The following is a 20,297-nucleotide window of genomic DNA, read 5'->3' as shown; positions in this document are numbered from 1 at the left end:
TGTAGCTCTCTTCCTATTTCTCGATGTAGCATTCTATGGGTCTGTCTCCCTCTCCAAACAGCCACTTAATTTACATTTGCAACCATTTTATGGGCGGCAGTGGCGCAGTGGTTAGCACTGCTGCCTCACAGCGCCAGAGACCCGGGTTCAATTCCCACCTCAGGCAACTGTATGTGTGGAGTTTACACATTCTCCCCGTGTCTGCGTGGGTTTCCTCCCACAGTCCAAAAATGTGCAGGTTAGGTGAATTGACCATACTAAATTGCCCGTAGTTTTAGATGTATGGGGAAATGGGTCTGGGTGGGTTGCTCTTCAGAGGGTCGGTGTTGACTTGTTGGGCCGAAGGGCCTGGTTCCACACTGTAGGGAATCTAATCTAATCATTTTTGATTGTATCAGCCCTCTTTTGAAAACAGATTTTTGAGTTATACTTTGGGGTTCTCACCCCTGGTCAGAGCACTAGACTATTCAACACACTGTCTATAGTCAACAGTACAAATACATGGTCCAGGACTTAAGATAAAAGATATGCTGCAAGTAACTCTCCAACTCAAGGAGAGTCAGAACCTATATTTGTACTCCTAAATCATAAAATTCCCACTTTGAGTATGAATGACGTCCTTAATCCCAATCTTAATTTTGAAGGACTCAAATTAATTAAATTCAACAAAAAAAGCAGCCCTGGAACAATTACTTATGGATCAGCAAACCAAAGGAACATTCCGTTAAGGAACAGCCAGTTGTGAAATGTCCCAAAGACAGGCATGCTGGCACAATGGTTAGCACTGTTGGTTCACAGTGCCAGGGACCTGTTCGATTTCAGCCTCAGCTGGCTGACTGTGTGGAGCTTGCATATTCTCCCCGTGTCTGCATATATCTCCATGGAAACCACAGGTGAGAAGGGATGGTCAATATCCAAAGAGCCAGGATACATCTAAACAAATTTACCTGATTCTGACATAGAGGAAAAAAAAAACAGGACAGCGGTTGTCTACAAACAGAAGTTCAAAAGCCTTCCAGGTGGAGCAACTGCCACCATCTTCTAACGTTAATAATTCTAATGGGATGGGAAAAGAAGCTTGAGGAAGATGTCGTATAAGAGTGTAATGCTTTGGGAAGGTCGATATTGTGGAATACCTCAAATATCACCAATAATGTAGTCACACACATTTATTAGAGAACAGATTAGGATCTCAAGACAATACGGACCACCATCGAGTCCCCCTCTGCAACAGCGTCTATCATTTCAGTGTAATTTGTACTTAGTTTCTAACATGTAATTAATTACAGTTTCTTGAAGACCGTCAAATGGATGACCTCTACCACCTCGGACGACCTGGCTCTTGTAGATCTCTGCTGAAAAAGAAGATGGTGACAACAAAACTAACCACATGGCCAGCAATAATGTAGCCAGCCTTAGATAACAACATGCGGATCGCTTAGAAATAAACTGGAGAATTCAAAAGATGAACCTCCAAATTAAAGCTTCAGAATGATGTTAGGAAGCACTTTTAGGAAGGCCAGGATAAAGCTAGAGCGCTGTCTGCTTATACCAGCTGAAAGAATGGAAAACAAAGACAGACTGATGGATTTCTGAAAGCAAGAGTGTGAAGGGTCACAGAGTTAATAATGGAAAATGAAGGTAAGACACCGATCAGCTATGATCAAATGAAATGCTACAGTAGGCAAAAGGGGCTGGTTAGTGTGTTCCTGTGGTTATGCTCCTAAATTCTTGCAATTTTTTTTAACTCATTCACAGGATGTGGGCGTCACTAGCTAGGTCAGCATTTATTGCCCATCCCTAATCGCCCAGAAGGCAATTAAGAGTCAAACACATTACTGTGGTTCTGTAGTCACATGGAGGCCAGACCAGGTAAGGATGGCAGATTTCCTTTACTGAAGGACATTAGTGGACAAGATTTATTTTTCCAAACAATCAAGAAAGGTTTTATGGTCATCATTAGACTCTTCATCCAGATTTATAATCAAATTCAAATCCAACCATCTGTCAAGGTGGAATGTGAAGGGGTGAATCTAGCATTTGCCCACGAGGGACACAGACTCTCCAAATAAAAAATAACTCAGTGACTCTTTGCAGGTGGTACAATTGAACAGGATGAAATCCATTCACAAATGGCAGAGGTAAATACAGACAGAGAAGTAGCTGCCTTTCTGTGCAGTATGTTGGTTCATCGACAGTGAAATTCTAGTAGGACAATAATGTGGAATGTTGTGTTGATGAAATATCAGAGCAATCACATCTACTTGACTATGCCACTGGGCTACATCCACCATCTAGGAGATACTTTAACTAAAAAAGCAAAAACCCAAGACACAACAAAACAAAAATAAAGTTCTGTGAGAGCAATCCTTCTCAAGCCAGAAACATTCAACAATGATTCGAGTGCCAAGATTAACTTTTGGTCCCAGTTAGTGATTAAAGCAAACATTAAATTATTCAGGCAATGTTTTACTGCCACACCCTTCATTTTCAAGTCCAACCTCTCTCACAATTATTTGAAATAGAAAGATTCACTGCCAACATTTCCACACAGAACCAGCAGCACACAGTATTGAAAACTTTGATTTCTGCAACAGTACTTAATTCCCAAATACATTCATAGATTGCACAAATGAATGCCCAATGATGTCAGTTACCTGAGAGGTTACTCCTTCTTGTCATGTTTTAGTATCGTTTCTCTTTTCACTTTGTACTGCCTCCCATAACTGCATATGATTTCGATAAGCAACAACAAATCTGAAACTTGATACCATATACTTTTCTCTGACAACTGATAATCACAGACTAACATGGAACAACGATGTTCATTAGAGAGCAAGGTGTGTTAAACTCACCCAGTTCATATTGCCATTTGCACAATAGGTATAGAGCAGCCCCCTCAATATTTCCACCTCTGAATCAGCTAATTTAATGCAATGTTACTTACTTTAATCTCTACATATATCAACTTGTAAAAATCCAAACAAAAATATGAATTTTCTTGCTGTAAAATATGGCCACTGGAGATTAGGGAAGTACTGATTATGAGTCACAATCTGTACCAAAGTGTTTCTGGGAGTGTCACACCCTTGTTGCTGCAGGCCAATGATTGCACCCAATTGCACACATGCAAATTTTGTAGGTGAGCAATTGGTTTCATGAAACTGCAAATAGGTAAGAGAACAGCAGAGAGCATATCCTCAAAGCAAGGAGCAAAAGGCTGGAGCAAGCCAGACAATTCCAGTTACTGACAGCCTGCTGCGACAGATGTTCCTGTCTGGACATGCAGAAGGTCTGAAAGCTGCCTGATCAGGACACTTTTCAACACTATAAAAAAGCAAAGGAGCATGGAACAGACTGGACTCAGAGGTCTCAATGCCTTCTTGAGTTATGAAGTAATAAGTGCCCCAAAACATTTTTCACTTTCAGTTTCCTTCGGTCGCAATAACTGTCATGTGAAAGCCTTTTTTTTAAGTAAATGTAGTAAATCATAAATTAGAAAAAAAAAACATGGTTTCCTGTTATTAAAATATATAATTATGATTAGGTAGCACCTTTCATAATTTTAGAACCACCCAAACTGCTTCACAGCTGATAAATAGCTTTTGAAGGGTACTGTGTTGCAATTTCAGAAACATTACAAACAGTAAGATCCCACAAATGCCAACTGAATAATGTCTGGGCACTTTTCAGTGTCTAGGTGCATCTTGATTCCAAACTCCTGTTGACTTCAAGATGAAGGTGTTGTTTTGAGCCACTGTTGACATTGATTTATAGATAAATGGTTAGAAAGTGTAATTTTAGAATTGATATTTATAATCCATTTGCTCAGTGACAGACATCACAAAGTCTGTGTTATATAAGGACACAGCTCTGTGATCTGTGGGGAACTAGGCCTTGGATCATTGCCATGTGATTAGATCTGGGCCAGTGGAGCAGAAACCTGAACTCACTGGATTAGAATAATGTATTTGTGCTCTACGCTGTAATATTTGAGAAAACTGTCTTCCATCATGGAGTAATCAATAACGTCCTGAACGCCTTCAGAACCTGACTGGAGACAGAGAGCTAAAGCACTGATGCAGTAAAAGCAGAAACCTGGGTGAAAAAAACCACAGGCCTGAGGGAGAAACAGAGTTCATGCTGAATTTTCATCTGGGAGGTGGGAATCCAGAGTTGGGGAATCTCCACTCTGGCAGTGCTGGGCAAGAGTGGTGACATGGACAAGACCAAACTCTCTCAAAATATTCTAAGAAGGTAGCCTAGATCCTAACTTATTCTTATTTTGAAGGCAAATGTAAAATGCCATGTTCCAGATGCAGCACAACTGGTCAAACTACTCGACGTTAAGCAAAACACAATTTATATTAACACTGTCATTAAAAAATACAAGCAAAGAAAGAGGAATTTAGAATAACCTAACTGTTGGAAAACTTAACAGATTATTAGATACATTATCTATTACTATTTAACTGTCCCATTTTAGTAACATCTCAAAAACCCACCCCTTGGCAAAAAGGAAATTTCAGACACAGATTCTCACATGCAGTTCTCCAATCCAGGAGGAATAAAATCAAGAGAAAATTCAGCGAGAGTAGCAGCCTGGAGACATTCACTGAAGCTTCCAACTCTGTTGAGACTCCAACAGCTTCTGAAGCTCCTGAGAAAAAGCCAAAACCCAGAAATCATGATCTGTGGGAGCTAGCCACACCCACTAATAAACAAAAACCCAAGCTGTTTACTCAAGTGGTCTTCTGTAGACAGCTCAGTACCTCTACCTTACAACCTCTCATCAAACTAAAACCAGGACAAAATACACCTCTTAAAATGGTAACATCATCACAATAGACTGCAATGGAATTGGTGCCTCCCATGCTAAAACAGAGATAAAAATTATTGCATTACCAAAGGTGGATCAAACCATCTTTGGGAGTCATGACAGATAAAATATCCACTTCTGCTACCATCTTTGTGTCTCAAGAAATACAAGGTTTCCAGTGAAGGAAAGACAACTCTGTACAATGTAGAAGCAGGCCATTCAGCCCATTGAGTCTACACTGCCCCTCTGAAGAGCATCCCACCCAGATCCCTATAACTCTGCATTTCCCATGGCTAATCCATCTAACTTATGTATCCATGGACACTATGCACCTATGGACACAGCATGGCCAACACACCTAACCTGCACATCTTTGGACCACAGGAGAAAACTGGAACACCTGGGGAAAACCCACGCAGACACGGGGAGTACATGTAAACTCCATACAGAGAGTTGGCTGAGGGTTGGACCGAACCTGGGTCCCTGGCGCTGTGAGGTTGGAAGTGTTGGCTGAACATCAAACCTGAAGTGGTTCGTGAAATAACTCCACGAAGTCCTGTATCTCATGGGCTTTATTCACACATGCAGAGCCAGCTTTTGGGGGGGGGGGGGGGGTGAACAGGACATCTGACACACCTATCTAAATCTGTCAGCCAGGACTCCCTGATTGGACAATATTCTTTGAGGTCCACTTGGCTGACTGTGTTAAAATCAGTATAGTTAGTCTATCATTTTTGTCATCAGCTTAATGTTGCTGCGTAAGTCGGCACAGTGTGACCTCACACTCCATTGCATGTCACTTGACTATATGTTCTGATGCCTGAGGAAACACAATTCTGAGTGACTGAACTTGCTTCTGCACTCCCTTGCAAGGGGCTGAACACTCCCATCTGAACTTGTAGCAGTTCACAGCACCTCCAAATGTGCATGATAATTCAGGCAGCTGCCCACTTTTTGCCCTCAACTGAACTGCCCTTCCCACCCGCCCTACAGAGGTGGCCAGTCACTGAGCGCTTCCATCACCAGCACCAATTCATCCCAGGATATGTGTGTCCCCTCAAGGAGTTCTGCCCCCTTAGAACATTAAGATACAATATCGAAATATGCCACCTTACACAGTGGCTCATTACAGTGACTCAGTGGTTAGCACCTCTGCCTCACAGTGCCAGGGACCCAGGTTCGATTTCAGCCTCGGGTGACTGTCTGTGTGGAGATTGCACATTCTCCCCACGTCTACGTGGATTTCCTCCCTCAGTCCAAAGGTGTGCAGGTTAGGTGATTTGGCCATGCTAAATTGCCTATAGTGTTCAGGGGTGTGTAAATTAGGTGGATTAGTCAGGGGGTAAACGTAGAGGAATGGGTTTGGTTGGGATATTCTTCGGTGGGTCAGTGTGGACTTGTTAGGCTGAAAGGCCTGTTTCCACACTGTACAAATGTTAGTTAAGCTGAGGCCACCATGCTCGGAAGTTGTGAACACTTGTAACTGGATGGTAAGTTGCTACCCTCTCTCTATCATATAAGGATGTCAAACAAATGGTGCAACATTAAAGATTCATTGAGTAACTTTGAATGTCTCCAGGGCAATCTCTTAAGGTCTTCTCTGGTGTCTCAGTTAAGTCCTTGTAAGATACGTCTATCATTAGGAGCTAAGGAATCACTCATTTATCAGGAGGAGGAGGGCAAAAACTACATGGAGTTCAGAGACAGTGGGCGGTAGTCATTAAGGCACAGTGCATGTGCTTTCTTAGGTACAGGGATGATGGTGGTCATCTTGAAGCAGGTGAAGACTTTGGATTGTAGGGGTTTATAAAATTCCTTAGGATGGGGGATTTCAAGACTGGGGGCACATTTTTTAAGGTGGGAGGAGAGAGATGTGGGCAAATCTTTTACACAGAGGTCTGGTTGCGTATAGAATGAACTTCCTGAGAAAGCGGATGATATGGGTACAATTACAGCATTTAAAATACATTTGGATAAATACATGCATAGGAAAGAAATATGGGCCAGGAGCAGGCAGGTGGAACTAATTTAGTTTGGGATTATGTTCGGCCTGGACTGATTGGACTGAAGGATCTGTTTCCGTGCTGTATAACACTATGACTGATGACTTTCTGTGGGAGAGAAAACAAAATCTCCTTTTGTCTGTCTTAAATGGATGACCACTGAATTTTGGATAATGGTGCCTGGTTCTAGAAGAATGGACCTCCTTCCCACATCCACTCTGCCAATGGCCCCCAGAACCTTATATGTTTCAATCAGGTCACCCAAGACTCTTCTAAACTCCAAAGGTCTGAGCCATTTTGGGGACACAGTGTTTCAGGTTTAAATAGAACTGGAAAAGGTGAGAGGTTTTACAGATTTTAGTCAAGATTAGAGAGAGGGAAATGTGACAGAGAAAAAAATGAACTTGGAATGGATAGATTAGGTTAGGGAGAACAAAATACAAATCTGGCTCCTAATGGAGAACAAAACTGGATGAAATATTTACTTCAGGAATTCATAGATTTAATCTCAGAGGATACAAAGACATAAAAAGTGTTCAGTCCTGGTGATGATATGGATAAGTGGCTGAACTTACTGATGGCAAACACAGAGCCAAAGTTGTGACCATTCGTTTGAATCTCAAATGGTGGCAAGAGAGAGTACTAGGTTTAGTAACTGGAAATTGGAGTTCTGGGAGAGGTCTAAAGAAAATGGCTTTGCTCTTCTGAGCAGTTAGTTGAAGGAAATTGTTGCTCAATTGTTTTTGAATCAATAGTCTACCCTGGCTCTTGGCCATGCAGGCTAGACGACACTTGGTCTACTCTTGGTTTGTGCCCCAATTTAAAAGTCCGAAGAATTTAATAAATTCTTGTCAATTTCTTCATCAATCCTCAGGCTAGTCCGAACTGGTTGGGTACAGGATACACTCACTTGATTCCTTGTTTGACTTCTGAGCAAGTCTGAAGTGGACTGGAACCTGTCGTCATGGTGACACCAGTTCATCTGGTGTATGCGGTGTGGTTGAGGTTCTTTGTGTGGTCCAAAGGGTCAGGAAGTGGGTAAGGTTTTTTTATCACTTTGCTTATGTCTTGGGACTCCAGTCATGATTAGTTGCTTCAGTTATTTGCTGCGGCATTTTCGCGTGTGTACTCTGCTGTAGAATCAGCTTTTCACACACCCAACTTTGTTCAGGCTCAGGTAGGATCCTTGGGGTAAATGCTGATAATCTGCTGTTGCCAAGAATTAAGATTACATCCAAGTCTTGGATGATTTTGACAGATGAGGACTGAAACCCATTCTAGTGCAAACTAATGACGATTTATTAACTATTTACTTAATGATAGCAATATGGTTTTGCAAGTCTCCATCAGAAGCATCTTCACTCAGTTCCATGTGATGTAACACAATCTGACACCACGAACAAGGCACTCTAGATATTAATGTAACAGTTATTACAATTCACAAGCAGGCGATTGCTGAATTGGACTATCTCCTTCAAAAGAACCAACTGTCTCACAGCACAATGGGGATGTTGCCACCAGTGAATGTCAAAGCGACTGTCATTCTCAGCTTTGATTATGGTTCGAGCCTTCAGACTAGCAGAAGCTAACATTGCTGACAAATCCCCCAACCTGCTGTGGACACTATCGCATCAGGGAGGTGATGCAGGGCCTGTGTGTGAGGAGAGGAGAGCTCTAACCTGATACTAGCTATTATTCATTTCAGATGTATTTACTAAGTTAACATAGATTCTATAGCATTTGAACTAATGTCTCCTATCATTATTCCAATTATGCAATTCCTTGGCATCTGGAACCTTCTGATAGAATCCATAAAATGCCCAGTCCAAAGATATGGATTGACCATGCTAAATTGCCCATCGTGTGCGAGTTAGGTGGATTGTGCAGAAGTGCAGAGTTATTGAGAGCGCTCTTTGGAGGGTTGGTGTGAACTTGATGGGCCGAATGACCTGCTTCCACATTCAAGGGGTTCTATGATTCTATGAAATGTAGATAATTCAATCAGTTCTGCTGCTGAAATAGTTGCCCAGAAAATTCAGATGATAAAACAAAACTTTGTCTAACTCCAAGATAAATGTTAAGTTGACCCCATAATTCACTACACATCTCCCCTGCCCTCTAACTACACGTCTCCCTCATCTACACCATGCCCCCATCTACACCTCCTCCCCCAACTACATTCACCCCCAATGATGTCCCCCCAACGACATCTGTTCCCCAACTACAATTCCCCCAAACCCTTACATGCCCCAGAACCTGAAAACTATTCCATGCTCCCCTCCACCATCTCCTCACCTCCCCCTACTCCCCCAGTTTACAGCAGGCACCAACTCCCGCACACAACTCAACATGATTCCAAAATGAATGGGATCCGATATCTATCCCTTGCTACTGGCCAAACATTTCCCCAATGCCCACCAGCTTTAACCCGCCATCAGTGGTCCTGATGCCATCAGCACCCATTAACCGGACACACTAACTCCTTCCCCACACTATGTCTGGCACCTGGCAGACCAAGCACGCTATTTATTACTCTTTACCTTGTATTATCCCCAACTGGCATCCTACTTCCTGAAGCAACTGCCATGCTTACCTCATGACTACCTTCAGCAGCTGTCAAAATGTCTGGATGTGTTGCTGAACATTTAAATCTCAGAACACACAAACTGGCTGCTGCCAGAGGGGTTGTGGTTTGACTTCCCCTGACTATCCTGTACCATCATGTTGGTTTCAGCTCTGCTCCCTATTTCAGAAGCAGTCAGCATCAGAATTCCTGGCTCAAAAGGCAGAACTCAGCTACAGAAAGGAAAGGAAAGTGAATGAAAAGAAAGAAAGGACTAACAGGGAAATGCAAGAAAGACATTTAAAAAAAAATTAAAAAGTTTTAAAACTTTGAGGAACAATTTATTATTGTTTTGATTTGATTTGATTTGTTGTTGTCACATGTCCCAAGATACAGTGAAAAGTGTTGTTTCATTGAATCTATTTATAAATGTATTCAAGCTTTTATATCTTTTACCTGATGGAAAAGGGTGGAAGAGAGTATAACCAGTATGGGAGGGGAATTTGAATATGTTAGTTGCTTTCCCAAGGTAGTTGGACATATAAATGAAGTTAATAGATGGAAGGCTGGTTTGCATGATGGACTGAGCTGTGTTCATGACTCTAAATAGTTTCTTGTGGTTTTGGGAAAATCAGTTGAGATACCATGCTGTGATGCATCCAGATAGGATGCTTTCTATGGTGAATTTGTAAAACCTGGTGCAAGTCTTTGAGGACATGCCGAATTTCCTTAGCCTGCTGAGGAGGTAGAGGTGTGCTTTCTTGACCATTGCTTTGATGTGGATGGACCAGTAGAGATTGTTGGTGATCATCTGTCCCAAGAAATTGATGCTGTCAACCATCTCCACCCCGGCACCATTGATGCAGTCAGGGATGGGCTATTCACTTTACTTCCTGAAGTTGATGATCAGCTTCTTCATTTTGCTGCTGTTAATGGAGAGATTGTTGTCTTCACACCACGCCGCGAAGCACTTAATCTCTTACCTGTACTCTGTTTCATCATTGTTTGTGATCCGACTTAGAACAATGGTGTCATCAGCAAACTTGTAAATGGAGTTGGGACAGAATTCGGCCACACAGTCATGAGTGAGTAAGGAGTATAGTGGGGGCTGAGTACACAGCCTTGCTGGACACCAGCATTAATGATTATTGTGGAGGAGGTGTTGTCGCCTACTTTTACTGATAGCAGCATGTGGATCAGGAAGTTGCGAATCCAGTTACCGAATGGGAAGCAGAATTGGAATTTAGAGATGAGTTTGTTTGGAAAGATGGTGTTGAAGGCTGAGCTGTACTCAATAGGTATGAACCTGATGTAGGCATCCTTGTCGTCTAGATGATCGAGGGATGAATGTAGTGCCAGGAAGATGGCATCTACTGGTTGGTCAATTGCAAGGGAACATGGCAGGCTGTGGGACTGGAGCTGATGTGAGCCATTATTAACCTCTCGAAGCACTTCATAATTATGGGGATCAGAGCCATCAGGTAGTAGTCATTGAGGCATGCTGCATGATTTTTCTTTGGCACTGGGATGATAATGGTCTTCTTGAAGCAGGTGGGGACTTCAGATCAAAATAAGGAGAGGTTAATGATGTCAGTGAATACTCTCACCCGCTGCTCCACACAGGGTCTGAACTCCCACCTGCTGCTCCACACAGGGTCTGAACTCCCACCCGCTGCTCCACACAGGGTCTGAACTCCCACCTGCTGCTCCACACAGGGTCTGAACTCCCACCCGCTGCTCCACACAGGGTCTGAACTCCCACCCGCTGCTCCACACAGGGTCTGAACTCCCACCCGCTGCTCCACACAGGGTCTGAACTCCCACCCGCTGCTCCACACAGGGTCTGAACTCCCACCTGCTGCTCCACACAGGGTCTGAACTCCCACCCGCTGCTCCACACAGGGTCTGAACTCCCACCCGCTGCTCCACACAGGGTCTGAACTCCCACCCGCTGCTCCACACAGGGTCTGAACTCCCACCCGCTGCTCCACACAGGGTCTGAACTCCCACCCGCTGCTCCACACAGGGTCTGAACTCCCACCCTCTGCTCCACACAGGGTCTGAACTCCCACCCGCTGCTCCACACAGGGTCTGAATGCTTTGCCATCTGGGCCAGTCACTTTCTGTTGGTTCACTCTCAAGAGGGACGATCTGATGTCTGCGATGGTAACCATGTGCACAGGCACATCCAAGGCTGTTGGGATAGGTGACATGGTATCACTGACCTCCTGTTCAAAGTGACTATAGAATATTTTCAGCTTGATGGGGAAGGATGTACTTTTGCCTGCGATTCTGTTTTGTAGTCCATTATGTGATGTCACTGTGCCACAAACAATGGGCATCCATGTGGTTAGTCTGGGTCTCTAACATAGCTTGGTATTGCCTCTTGACATCTTGAATGGCTTTGTGAAGGTTGTACTTGGATTTCCTGTAGAGGTCAGTGTTACCTGACTTGAACACCTCAGACCAGGACTTCAGTAGGAAGTGGATCTCCCAGTTCATCCATGGTTTCCAGTTGGGGAATATTCGGATTAAATTATTTGACCTGCAGTCTTCTACATACTTAATAATGAAATCTGTAACAGTATTGGAATACTCATTTAGATTGGTCGCTGATTTCTTGAATATGTACCAGTCCATTGACGTGAAGCAGTGCCATAGAATCCCTTCCATTGCCTCAGACCAACACTGAAATTCTTTCTGAACTGGGTCCTCATGCTTCAATCTCTGCTCGTAAACTAGGAGGAGGAACACACAGATCTGATTTTTCAAAATTGTGAGATTACATAGTTTAATTGTTCTCCTGTTTAATTCCAAAGTGGACTGTCACATCCACAGAATAGATTCTGTCATTAACCAGTTGGCGAAAAATAATTTGTACTCATAGTGTAAAATCTCATAACTTGTGAGATGTCATTTTGAAAATAATTTGTGATGTTAACAGTAGCCTGGGAGCAAAGTGTTCAGTGATTTGTGGTGAACCTGAATTCGTAGCTTCCTTTTCCTTTGCTGGAACCTGCCTTTTTTTTTAGCACATTAGTAATATTGTGCACTGTTACAATGTGACTCACAACATTCCCAGAAGTTTCTGGGAGATAATACTGTATAATAATGTTGCCTTTGCCAGTTATGTACACTTTATTTTCTCAAGTAATCCCCTCCTTTTAACATGTTTATGAATTAATAATAGCCGAGGACTTTTCCCCCGGATAGGGGAGTCCAAAAGTAGAGGGCATAAGTTTAAGGTGAGGGGGGAAAGATTCAAAAGGGACTTAAAGGGCAAAATTTTCATGCAGAGAGTATGCATGTATGGAACAAGCTACCAGGGGATGTGCTGGAGGCCAATACAATTACAATATTTAAAAGACATCTGCATGGGTACATGAATGGGAAGGGTTTAGAGCAATTTGGCTGACTGCTGGCAAATGGGACTAGATTAATTTGGGACATCTGGTTGGCATGGATGAGTTGGACTGAAGGGTCTGTTTCTGTGCTGAACATCTCCATGACTCTATGACTCTAAAACATATTAAGGAATTGACGGACTGTTTAAAGGATTTATTTTGGACATAAAAATATAAGTGGTTATGATTGCAGGAGATATATTTAAATTATGATACACAGGAACAAAAAAGGTGGTAGTTCATCTGAAATCACTCTCAGAGGACAGTTTTGATTTGGCTTGATTTTTCTGAAATGCAGAAAATGACATCTTAGTGGTTGTCAGTTAATTAACTAAATCTCAACATTCCAAAATTATTTGATTTTCTGAAAAAAATAGGCATGTACTCCATAACATACTACAGATATTTTAAGAAAAAAAATGGAGAAACAAAATTGAGTAGAAAAGGAAGGAAAAGTGAGAGGCAGAGACAGACAGTGTTATTAACACAGAATTATTCATTTCTCAAATATCTGAAAATGCTTCACATTTCAAATTATTTTGAAATCTCATCATAAACACATTTGACAAAATGTGTACAACACGCTTCTATGAGAAGTACTGAGTTTCATGTTTGGTTAAATTTGTTTGTTGCTAATGGATAAATGTCAGTTACAACATTTGAAGACCTCACTTCCCTGCCAATAGCACCACCTAAAGAGTCAGAAAAGGCCTTTGTTTAGTCTCTCATCCAATAGGCAGTAGCTCTGACAATCCAGTGTTCTTACAACAGTGCATTAATGTTAAGGTTTGTTGATTCTGTGACTTGAACAAAGTCTGGAATGGCCCAAATTTGAACTTGTATTTGTGATACAGGGGCAAAAAGAAGGTTTTCATTGCAATGTCAGCAATTTCAACCCCTTTCAGATTTCAACCCTCATTTACAAATTCAAAGGTTGAATTTCCTGGAAGCTCGTTAGGGTGAGGATATGTCTAGTGATGGGGAAGGGGACTTTGGGAAGCATAAGGATGATATGGGAAATACAAATGAATGGACCTTGACGCTAAGGCAAGACCCAAAACAGCGGACTAACCCAGGTCAGAGGAGAGATGATAGAGAGCTTCTCCAGAGGGTGTGGGATTATTGGTGAGTGACACTATTTGTGTTTTGCTTTCGTAACACATTTCCTCACCACAAGCTGTTTGTTATTTACACATTAAAAACAATGTGTTCTGCAGATTTGCAAATCCTACATCAACCTTATACTGCAGCCTGTACCATTATAATAACAGGTCATATTACAATTCGGGATTGGTACAACTCAAACTACAGCCCTTAGCAGTTACCTTTTAATGATGAGTGATCATGGGTTCTATCAACATTTAACATTAGAATAAAGTCACATTCAAACATTACTAAAGAATACATGATTTTGTGAAAACTGTTTATTACTGTATTAGTCAGAACAAAATGCAAAACCTTTGCTGCATTGTTATGGGGCAGGAAGGCAATTCCTTTTAAAATATACAAAATCTTATTTCATCTTTATCGAATAGCTTAAAAAAAACAATATTGTGTTTTCCTGCCCCCTTGTCATATTTTCTTATCTAATAGTTTTCATTCATAACCTCTTGAAATTTCAACTTAATTTTGGTACACACAAAACACCAGCTTTCGACAAGTTTACAGAATGTTCCCCAAACCCAGAAAAACAAATTACCAGGACAGTGATCATTCTGCTTTGCGTCCAACAAGGTCCAGTAATGACATTTACAAAAATAACAACAGAGACTGCATTTGGTAATCTCTTGATTTGATCAGAGGTTCATTCAGTCTGATATAAAACCCTAAAAAAAGGACTCTCTATCTCTGAGCTCTTACCACAACATGCCTTGATGATGTCTCATTATTTATTTTCAGTGTTAGCTGAGGAGTACATTCCTTGCTTTATAAAGGATGTCACCATTTTGTTTACACCATACAGAATAAACTTGATTTTTTTATTGATAGTTGTCACAGACTCTGTAAAAGATTTTGTTCTAGCTTACATCATTCTTAGGACAAGAAATCGAATAGAACACTATTCTAATAAATTCTAAGGACAAGTGACCTGTCTGCATATTTAGGGTACAAATTTTCAATGCAACATTTATGTTATTGTTTATGTGTTTTGTTCTAACTTGAAATAAATATATATCTACATTTGTTTTTTGCAAACATTGTACTTATCTGCAACATTTCTAGTGGATTTAACATTTTCACATGTAGATAATTTAACTTCATGCAAAGAAAAATAGGTTTCAAGGAAATCAAATGAACCATGACCATGAATGACAATCCTGCCCTGGTCTGATCAAATGCTGGGCAACTTTAAAGGAGTAGGTTATATGATACAATTGTATAGCACAGAAAGAGTCCTTTCAGTACTGTGTGTTTGTGCCATCTATTGGAAAAACCTCTCCAGTAAGACACACCCCTGCCCTTTCCCTTTATTTTGCCAGTATATAACCAATTCCTTTTACAAAGTTGTTGTTGAATTTGCATGTACTTTTTCAGTCAGTGCATTGCAGATCATACTACTGGCTACTTAAAAAATGCCTGCTCTTCTCCCCTTTGGTTATTTTTCCAATTATTTTAAATCTCTGCCTTCTTTTTATCGAGAATTGGAAACAGTTTCTGGTGGAACTGAATCATCCTTAATTGATTGAGTGTAAACAAGATGTCTAATTTGTCCCTCATGTGACATGGCAAGAGAGGCAATATTCATGAAATGTGGTTGTTCATATTTTGGAAAATAGCCCTTGATTGTGTTCTTTGTCAAAGTACATTATCACAAATAGATCAAGTGATTGACACAAAAGGGAGAATAAAAGACAAACAGCCCCAATATATTTAGCACAGTGCAATAGCTGATGAAAACAAGGTAACAAACTGGTTAAAGGCTTTCTTTATAGCAAAAATTTGCAAACACTACAGAATAAATCAATGTCCATTGCTGCAAACAGATGGGATCATCTCTGAGAGGAAATGACAAGGAATTGAAAACTCCATCATAGACTGTGAATATCACAGACCATGTAAAAAATACATATTTGTTGCACAGATTGAGTAGTTGTCAATCTATCTTTTGAAGTTTCTTTTTATTTGATTACCAAGCGTGCTTCGTTACTTTTCAATCAGCTTCTTCTTCCTTTTAAATAACAAATAAATTTGTAATTGCAAGTTTTGCAAAGTCCTTTCCATTCATTAAAAAAGATTGGGAATAGGAACAGACCATGTCTATTGTTTAGTTTTGGTCCTTCACCCACTATAATTTAGTGCTTTTTATTGATAGTTCTCATGGATGTTCACAGTCATTTAATAAAAATAATTGAGTGAAATTGTGTACAATGTTTCCATATTGTTGCAGATCATATAGTGCCATTGTGTTAGTTTACTTCATTTTAAATTGACATTATCTTTCTTGTGTACTTATACGAATTGACTTCGGAAGGTGTCACATCACAACAATAACTCACACCCTTGCCTGGTAATGTCATATATAGATTACAAGTAGTTGTGAACTGTCTTACAAGCCTATTTAAGAAGATGGTATGATGTTACAAACAAGGAAGCTTTGTTTATTAGTAACAACTTGCATCTCAGGTTGTATTGGGTTGGTTTGCATCTTTACCCATTCAGCATTAAACATGAACTGCTTGGGGCCCAAAGGGACCTTATGTCTGAAGGATTGTATACTGTTCATTGATAGTGCCTTATTTTCTCTCTGTTGAAATTGAACAGGTTCTGTTATCACTGGAATTCTCTGAGCATATTCTTTTTTACTGATCTGTTATTGACTGATTAAACCAAAGTTGTGGAAAGACCAACAAATGGATTTATTTCCATTTACTCCACATTCTTGATTATATTTCCCATCTGGGGCCAAGCACAGCCTCACAAGGCAATGAAGAAATTCCAAGAAGGAAAGATCTGTCATTATCTTTGGTGGGTGAGTGGCTCAGGGAAAGAAAATTGCGCTGGTGCTGAACATTGTTCTGTTCTGAGACATACGCAATCCCGACTGATTTTGATCTTCATGACTAATCTAAGGCATTGGAGGGAAGCGATGTTTGTTGCCAATTTACAATTCAATTTATACTTGCTAATGAAAAAGAAATGTCACTTCCTTAACTATCTTGGACTTCATTGACTAACCAACATCAGTTAATATTCCTGAAATTCTGACGGAGCCAGTGCTGCTGGATACAAGACAAATTACTTTATAAAAAAAAAGGGCATCCTCAATAGGAATGATATTTAGTGACTTTCTCTGTTAAAATCATTAATGATTTCACCGTTATTGCACATTCTACAAATTCATTTCCAATAAAGCAATCTACGAGAAAAATCAATAAAAAATTCCTATTGGGGTAATTTGCAGTTGTTTAAAATTAGTTGACATGAAAAGAATCTCTCAGTATTATGATTAATGTATCTGAACTTCTGTTTAGTCACATCAAATGTCCAGTATCCACTTGGATTGAGTGGGTCAATGATACTTAGTCCTGAGATTTAGTTTAGTTTAGGAGATAGCTCTGGAATAATATTTTATCATTGGATGTATTTGCTTTCCTTGTTCTGCTCATGTGCACTGGGTGCTTAACGTCAATTGCAAATGGCTGTGCACTGTTTTCCATGTGCAATGTTTAATGCCACTGTTCAGTGCCAACTCTGGGGGAACATTATGTGTAAGCAACGTTGTTTTAGAGAAAAAGCATGGATAGGAAACAAAGAGATCAAGACATCCATCATCACTGGTATCTATAGTAAGAAATCAGAACACATGGAAAATTAGCATTTTAGTTAACCATCAAGAACCGGAAGAGTACTGACTTAACAATAGTTTCATTTCATCTGTTTGTATTGCAAGTGTTTATGTAACTTAACACTCATTTATCTATGACTTTTCATCCATTTGAAATCGTGAATGGGAAGATCGGAAAAACATCCCTGCCTTGAGTCACCATGTCTACATAACAGCAAGGAACGAAGATAAAGGGATAATAAAGCTACTGTCTTTTATTGTGCCCTAAAGATGTTCAGTCTCGACATTAATCAGTGATAATTTAAGTTATTTCTAATGAATCAGAATTAGGATCTAAAAATTGAATTAAATGATAATTGGACTGAAACCTGTAAGTCAATTTTCTTGATCAGGATAACACAAAATTGTAACATTTATTTGTGAAAAGAGTCAAATTACAGACAACTCAAGTAAGACATGGACACCCCCACCCTAACCAGAGAAAAGAAACTGGCTAGTATTTGAATACAAAATTTAAAGTTGCTCAATTTAAATATTCAAGCCTAAAATCTGTGTGCTTGAGGCAAGCGAGATACATTTTGAATTTGGTGTCAGCACAAGAAGTTTAATCACTCCAGAAATACTGAAATCTACTTCCATTCCACAGTGTATGCACAGTGTCAATCTCAATCCATAATGACTTGTGTTGTATCACTCCTCTTCTTTACACAGCAGTTACCTAGTGGACTGGAAAACAACTGAACATCTTTGTAACCAAGGTCAACCATTACTTTATAAGTGGTGCCTCAACGGAAGTGAGGTTAAAGAACTGCATGGAAAATTCTCGAGCTTTTGAACATAAACACCTGTTTAGCTGGTCATAAGATTATAGAAAACATAAATATTAGTTAATTAACTTTTATTTTAATTGATAATTGAATTTCTAAAGAATGATACAAAATAATACTTTGTATTCTTCATTTGATATTTTGCAAAGTGAAACAAGTTTGTCAAAATGAGACTGATGTATGCATAGGATAACTTTTTGGCTTCTGAGGTTAACTGCCTATAGTGACTAAATTTGTGTACTCAACTCAGAATGAAAAGGTACTGGCTTTTTAAAAAAGTTTAATTGTTCAAAATGTCATTTAACCTTCTTGTCTTGATTAGGATGTCTATTGAGGTCCTCAGCATTCCATCTTCAGTTGTAACAAAATGATTCCCAGAAGGTCTAGAATGGTCAATTTGCCTTCGATTGAGAGAATTGTCTATCATATAAACGTAAACAAAATCCAATTAAATTAAGTTTGATTTGTGCAGTAAGGTCAAAATTCTCAACTGGTCAAGGAAAGTAAATTGGATATATCTGGATTGGGGATTTGGGTTAAAGATTTAAATATTCTCTGAAAATTCAAGAAGCTGTTAAATGTCCAAAATCATCTTCTCACGGCAGCTGTGTCCTTCTGCCTGATGGATTTAGGAGGAGGCCAAATGTCCCTCGGCTTACCTTTGTTCATTCAGTTTGTTTGTGCAACAGTTGTGCGTAGCATGGGGCCTCAGTACATGCTTGTATGCTTTTTGTTCTTAATATTGGCTGCAGCCAACCACGTCCCTTCCTCATATAAAATGGTAACAATAAACTGGGAACAATAAACTTTTCCATGGAGAGAAAGGACAGTTAACATTCAGCTCTACCATGATGCAGTTTTTTTTGCCTTACTGCAAACCCACAGGATGTAACAGCTGAAAAGAAAAAGGAATGGGTGGGGGTACACTCTGACTAAAAATACAGAAAGTACAGACAATGTAACAACTTATTTAGTGTTGAGAAACTGTTCCAGGAAACAAAAGTTCTGCAGCAACTAGTGCAAAAAGCAAAAGTCTAAACATTAAAACACAGTGTATAAAATAGCATGAGAAATCAGTCTTGTCTTGCAAAGTCTTTCAATCAGTAAAAGTTGTATCTTTGTTGATTTGAGGCTGGCTCCCAACTTATGTTGTTTCATAACCTAGATGACCTGGTAAGCTGTGATTTGGAAGCTAGTACAACCAGTTCTGATCAGATGTGACCGTCATCCTTGAATAGTAAGCCTGTAGTGTGCAAATCAAACAACGGCATAAGTCTTACTCATCACTGGTTGAGTTATCTTCCCAAGTTGCAAGCCCTCCAAAGTCCAATCCAGTACTAGTCTGTGTTGCAGAGACTGTCACTACAGTATGCAACAGGATGAGTACCAGGACACATAACTTGAGTCTACTATTACACAGTCTTGACGCCACAGATGAGGCAAGTGAGGACCTGTGACACAGCGGTGGATTGGTTGTTTCTCTTGTCCCTTTGGATTGTTTATTTGAAACTGAACTATGCAACTCCCACCTGACATCACAACACTCTTGTTCAGGAGTGGTTGGGTGACTGTTGGGCAGCTCTGTGTGATAAAGAAATCAAACAATTAAACATGCAAATATTCATACACTTTCTTGTAATAACACATAAGACTATTTCACACATTTTTAGATTAACCTTTTGTATTCACACAGTTTAGATGTACAAATATCACATGAACTTAGTATTTTTTCGAAGTTCTCAACATACGCATTTCAAAGGTAATGCCAGGCAGAAGAGAAAAGGCAAATAAATAATTACATGTTTGTTACGTAGTACTGTTTGCACTGGCAGTCAAAGACAGTTTAACTGGTGCATGGAGAGATATTCTTAAATTATGTCCCATGTTCCCACTAA

The 20,297-nt window shown here is 40.1% G+C and overlaps 2 protein-coding genes across 3 annotated transcripts in view; both read right to left on the bottom strand.

The window, feature by feature from the left end:
* The window catches only part of LOC140481647 (ETS-related transcription factor Elf-1-like), a 145,597-nt gene extending 142,548 nt beyond the window's left edge, over positions 1 to 3,049 (bottom strand). Inside the window, exon 1 of one of the 2 annotated variants that reach the window (XM_072578166.1) lies at positions 2,948 to 3,049. The gene's annotated coding sequence lies outside the window, so the exon portion shown is untranslated. Of the gene's footprint in view, positions 1 to 2,855 lie in introns of both variants that reach the window. The other variant, XM_072578168.1, reaches the window with a different exon arrangement.
* Positions 3,050 to 14,257: 11,208 nt separating this feature from the next.
* LOC140481646 (NALCN channel auxiliary factor 1-like) overlaps positions 14,258 to 20,297 on the bottom strand; it is a 533,617-nt gene continuing 527,577 nt past the window's right edge. Inside the window, exon 4 of the mRNA XM_072578163.1 lies at positions 14,258 to 19,983. Within this exon, the coding sequence (XP_072434264.1) occupies positions 19,765 to 19,983 (219 nt within the window). The 3' untranslated portion in view covers positions 14,258 to 19,764. The remainder of the gene's footprint in view (positions 19,984 to 20,297) is intronic.

Source organism: Chiloscyllium punctatum, chromosome 9 (assembly GCF_047496795.1).
Source record: "Chiloscyllium punctatum isolate Juve2018m chromosome 9, sChiPun1.3, whole genome shotgun sequence".
NCBI classification, from domain to species: domain Eukaryota; kingdom Metazoa; phylum Chordata; class Chondrichthyes; order Orectolobiformes; family Hemiscylliidae; genus Chiloscyllium; species Chiloscyllium punctatum.
This window is presented reverse-complemented; position numbering and strand designations above follow the sequence as displayed.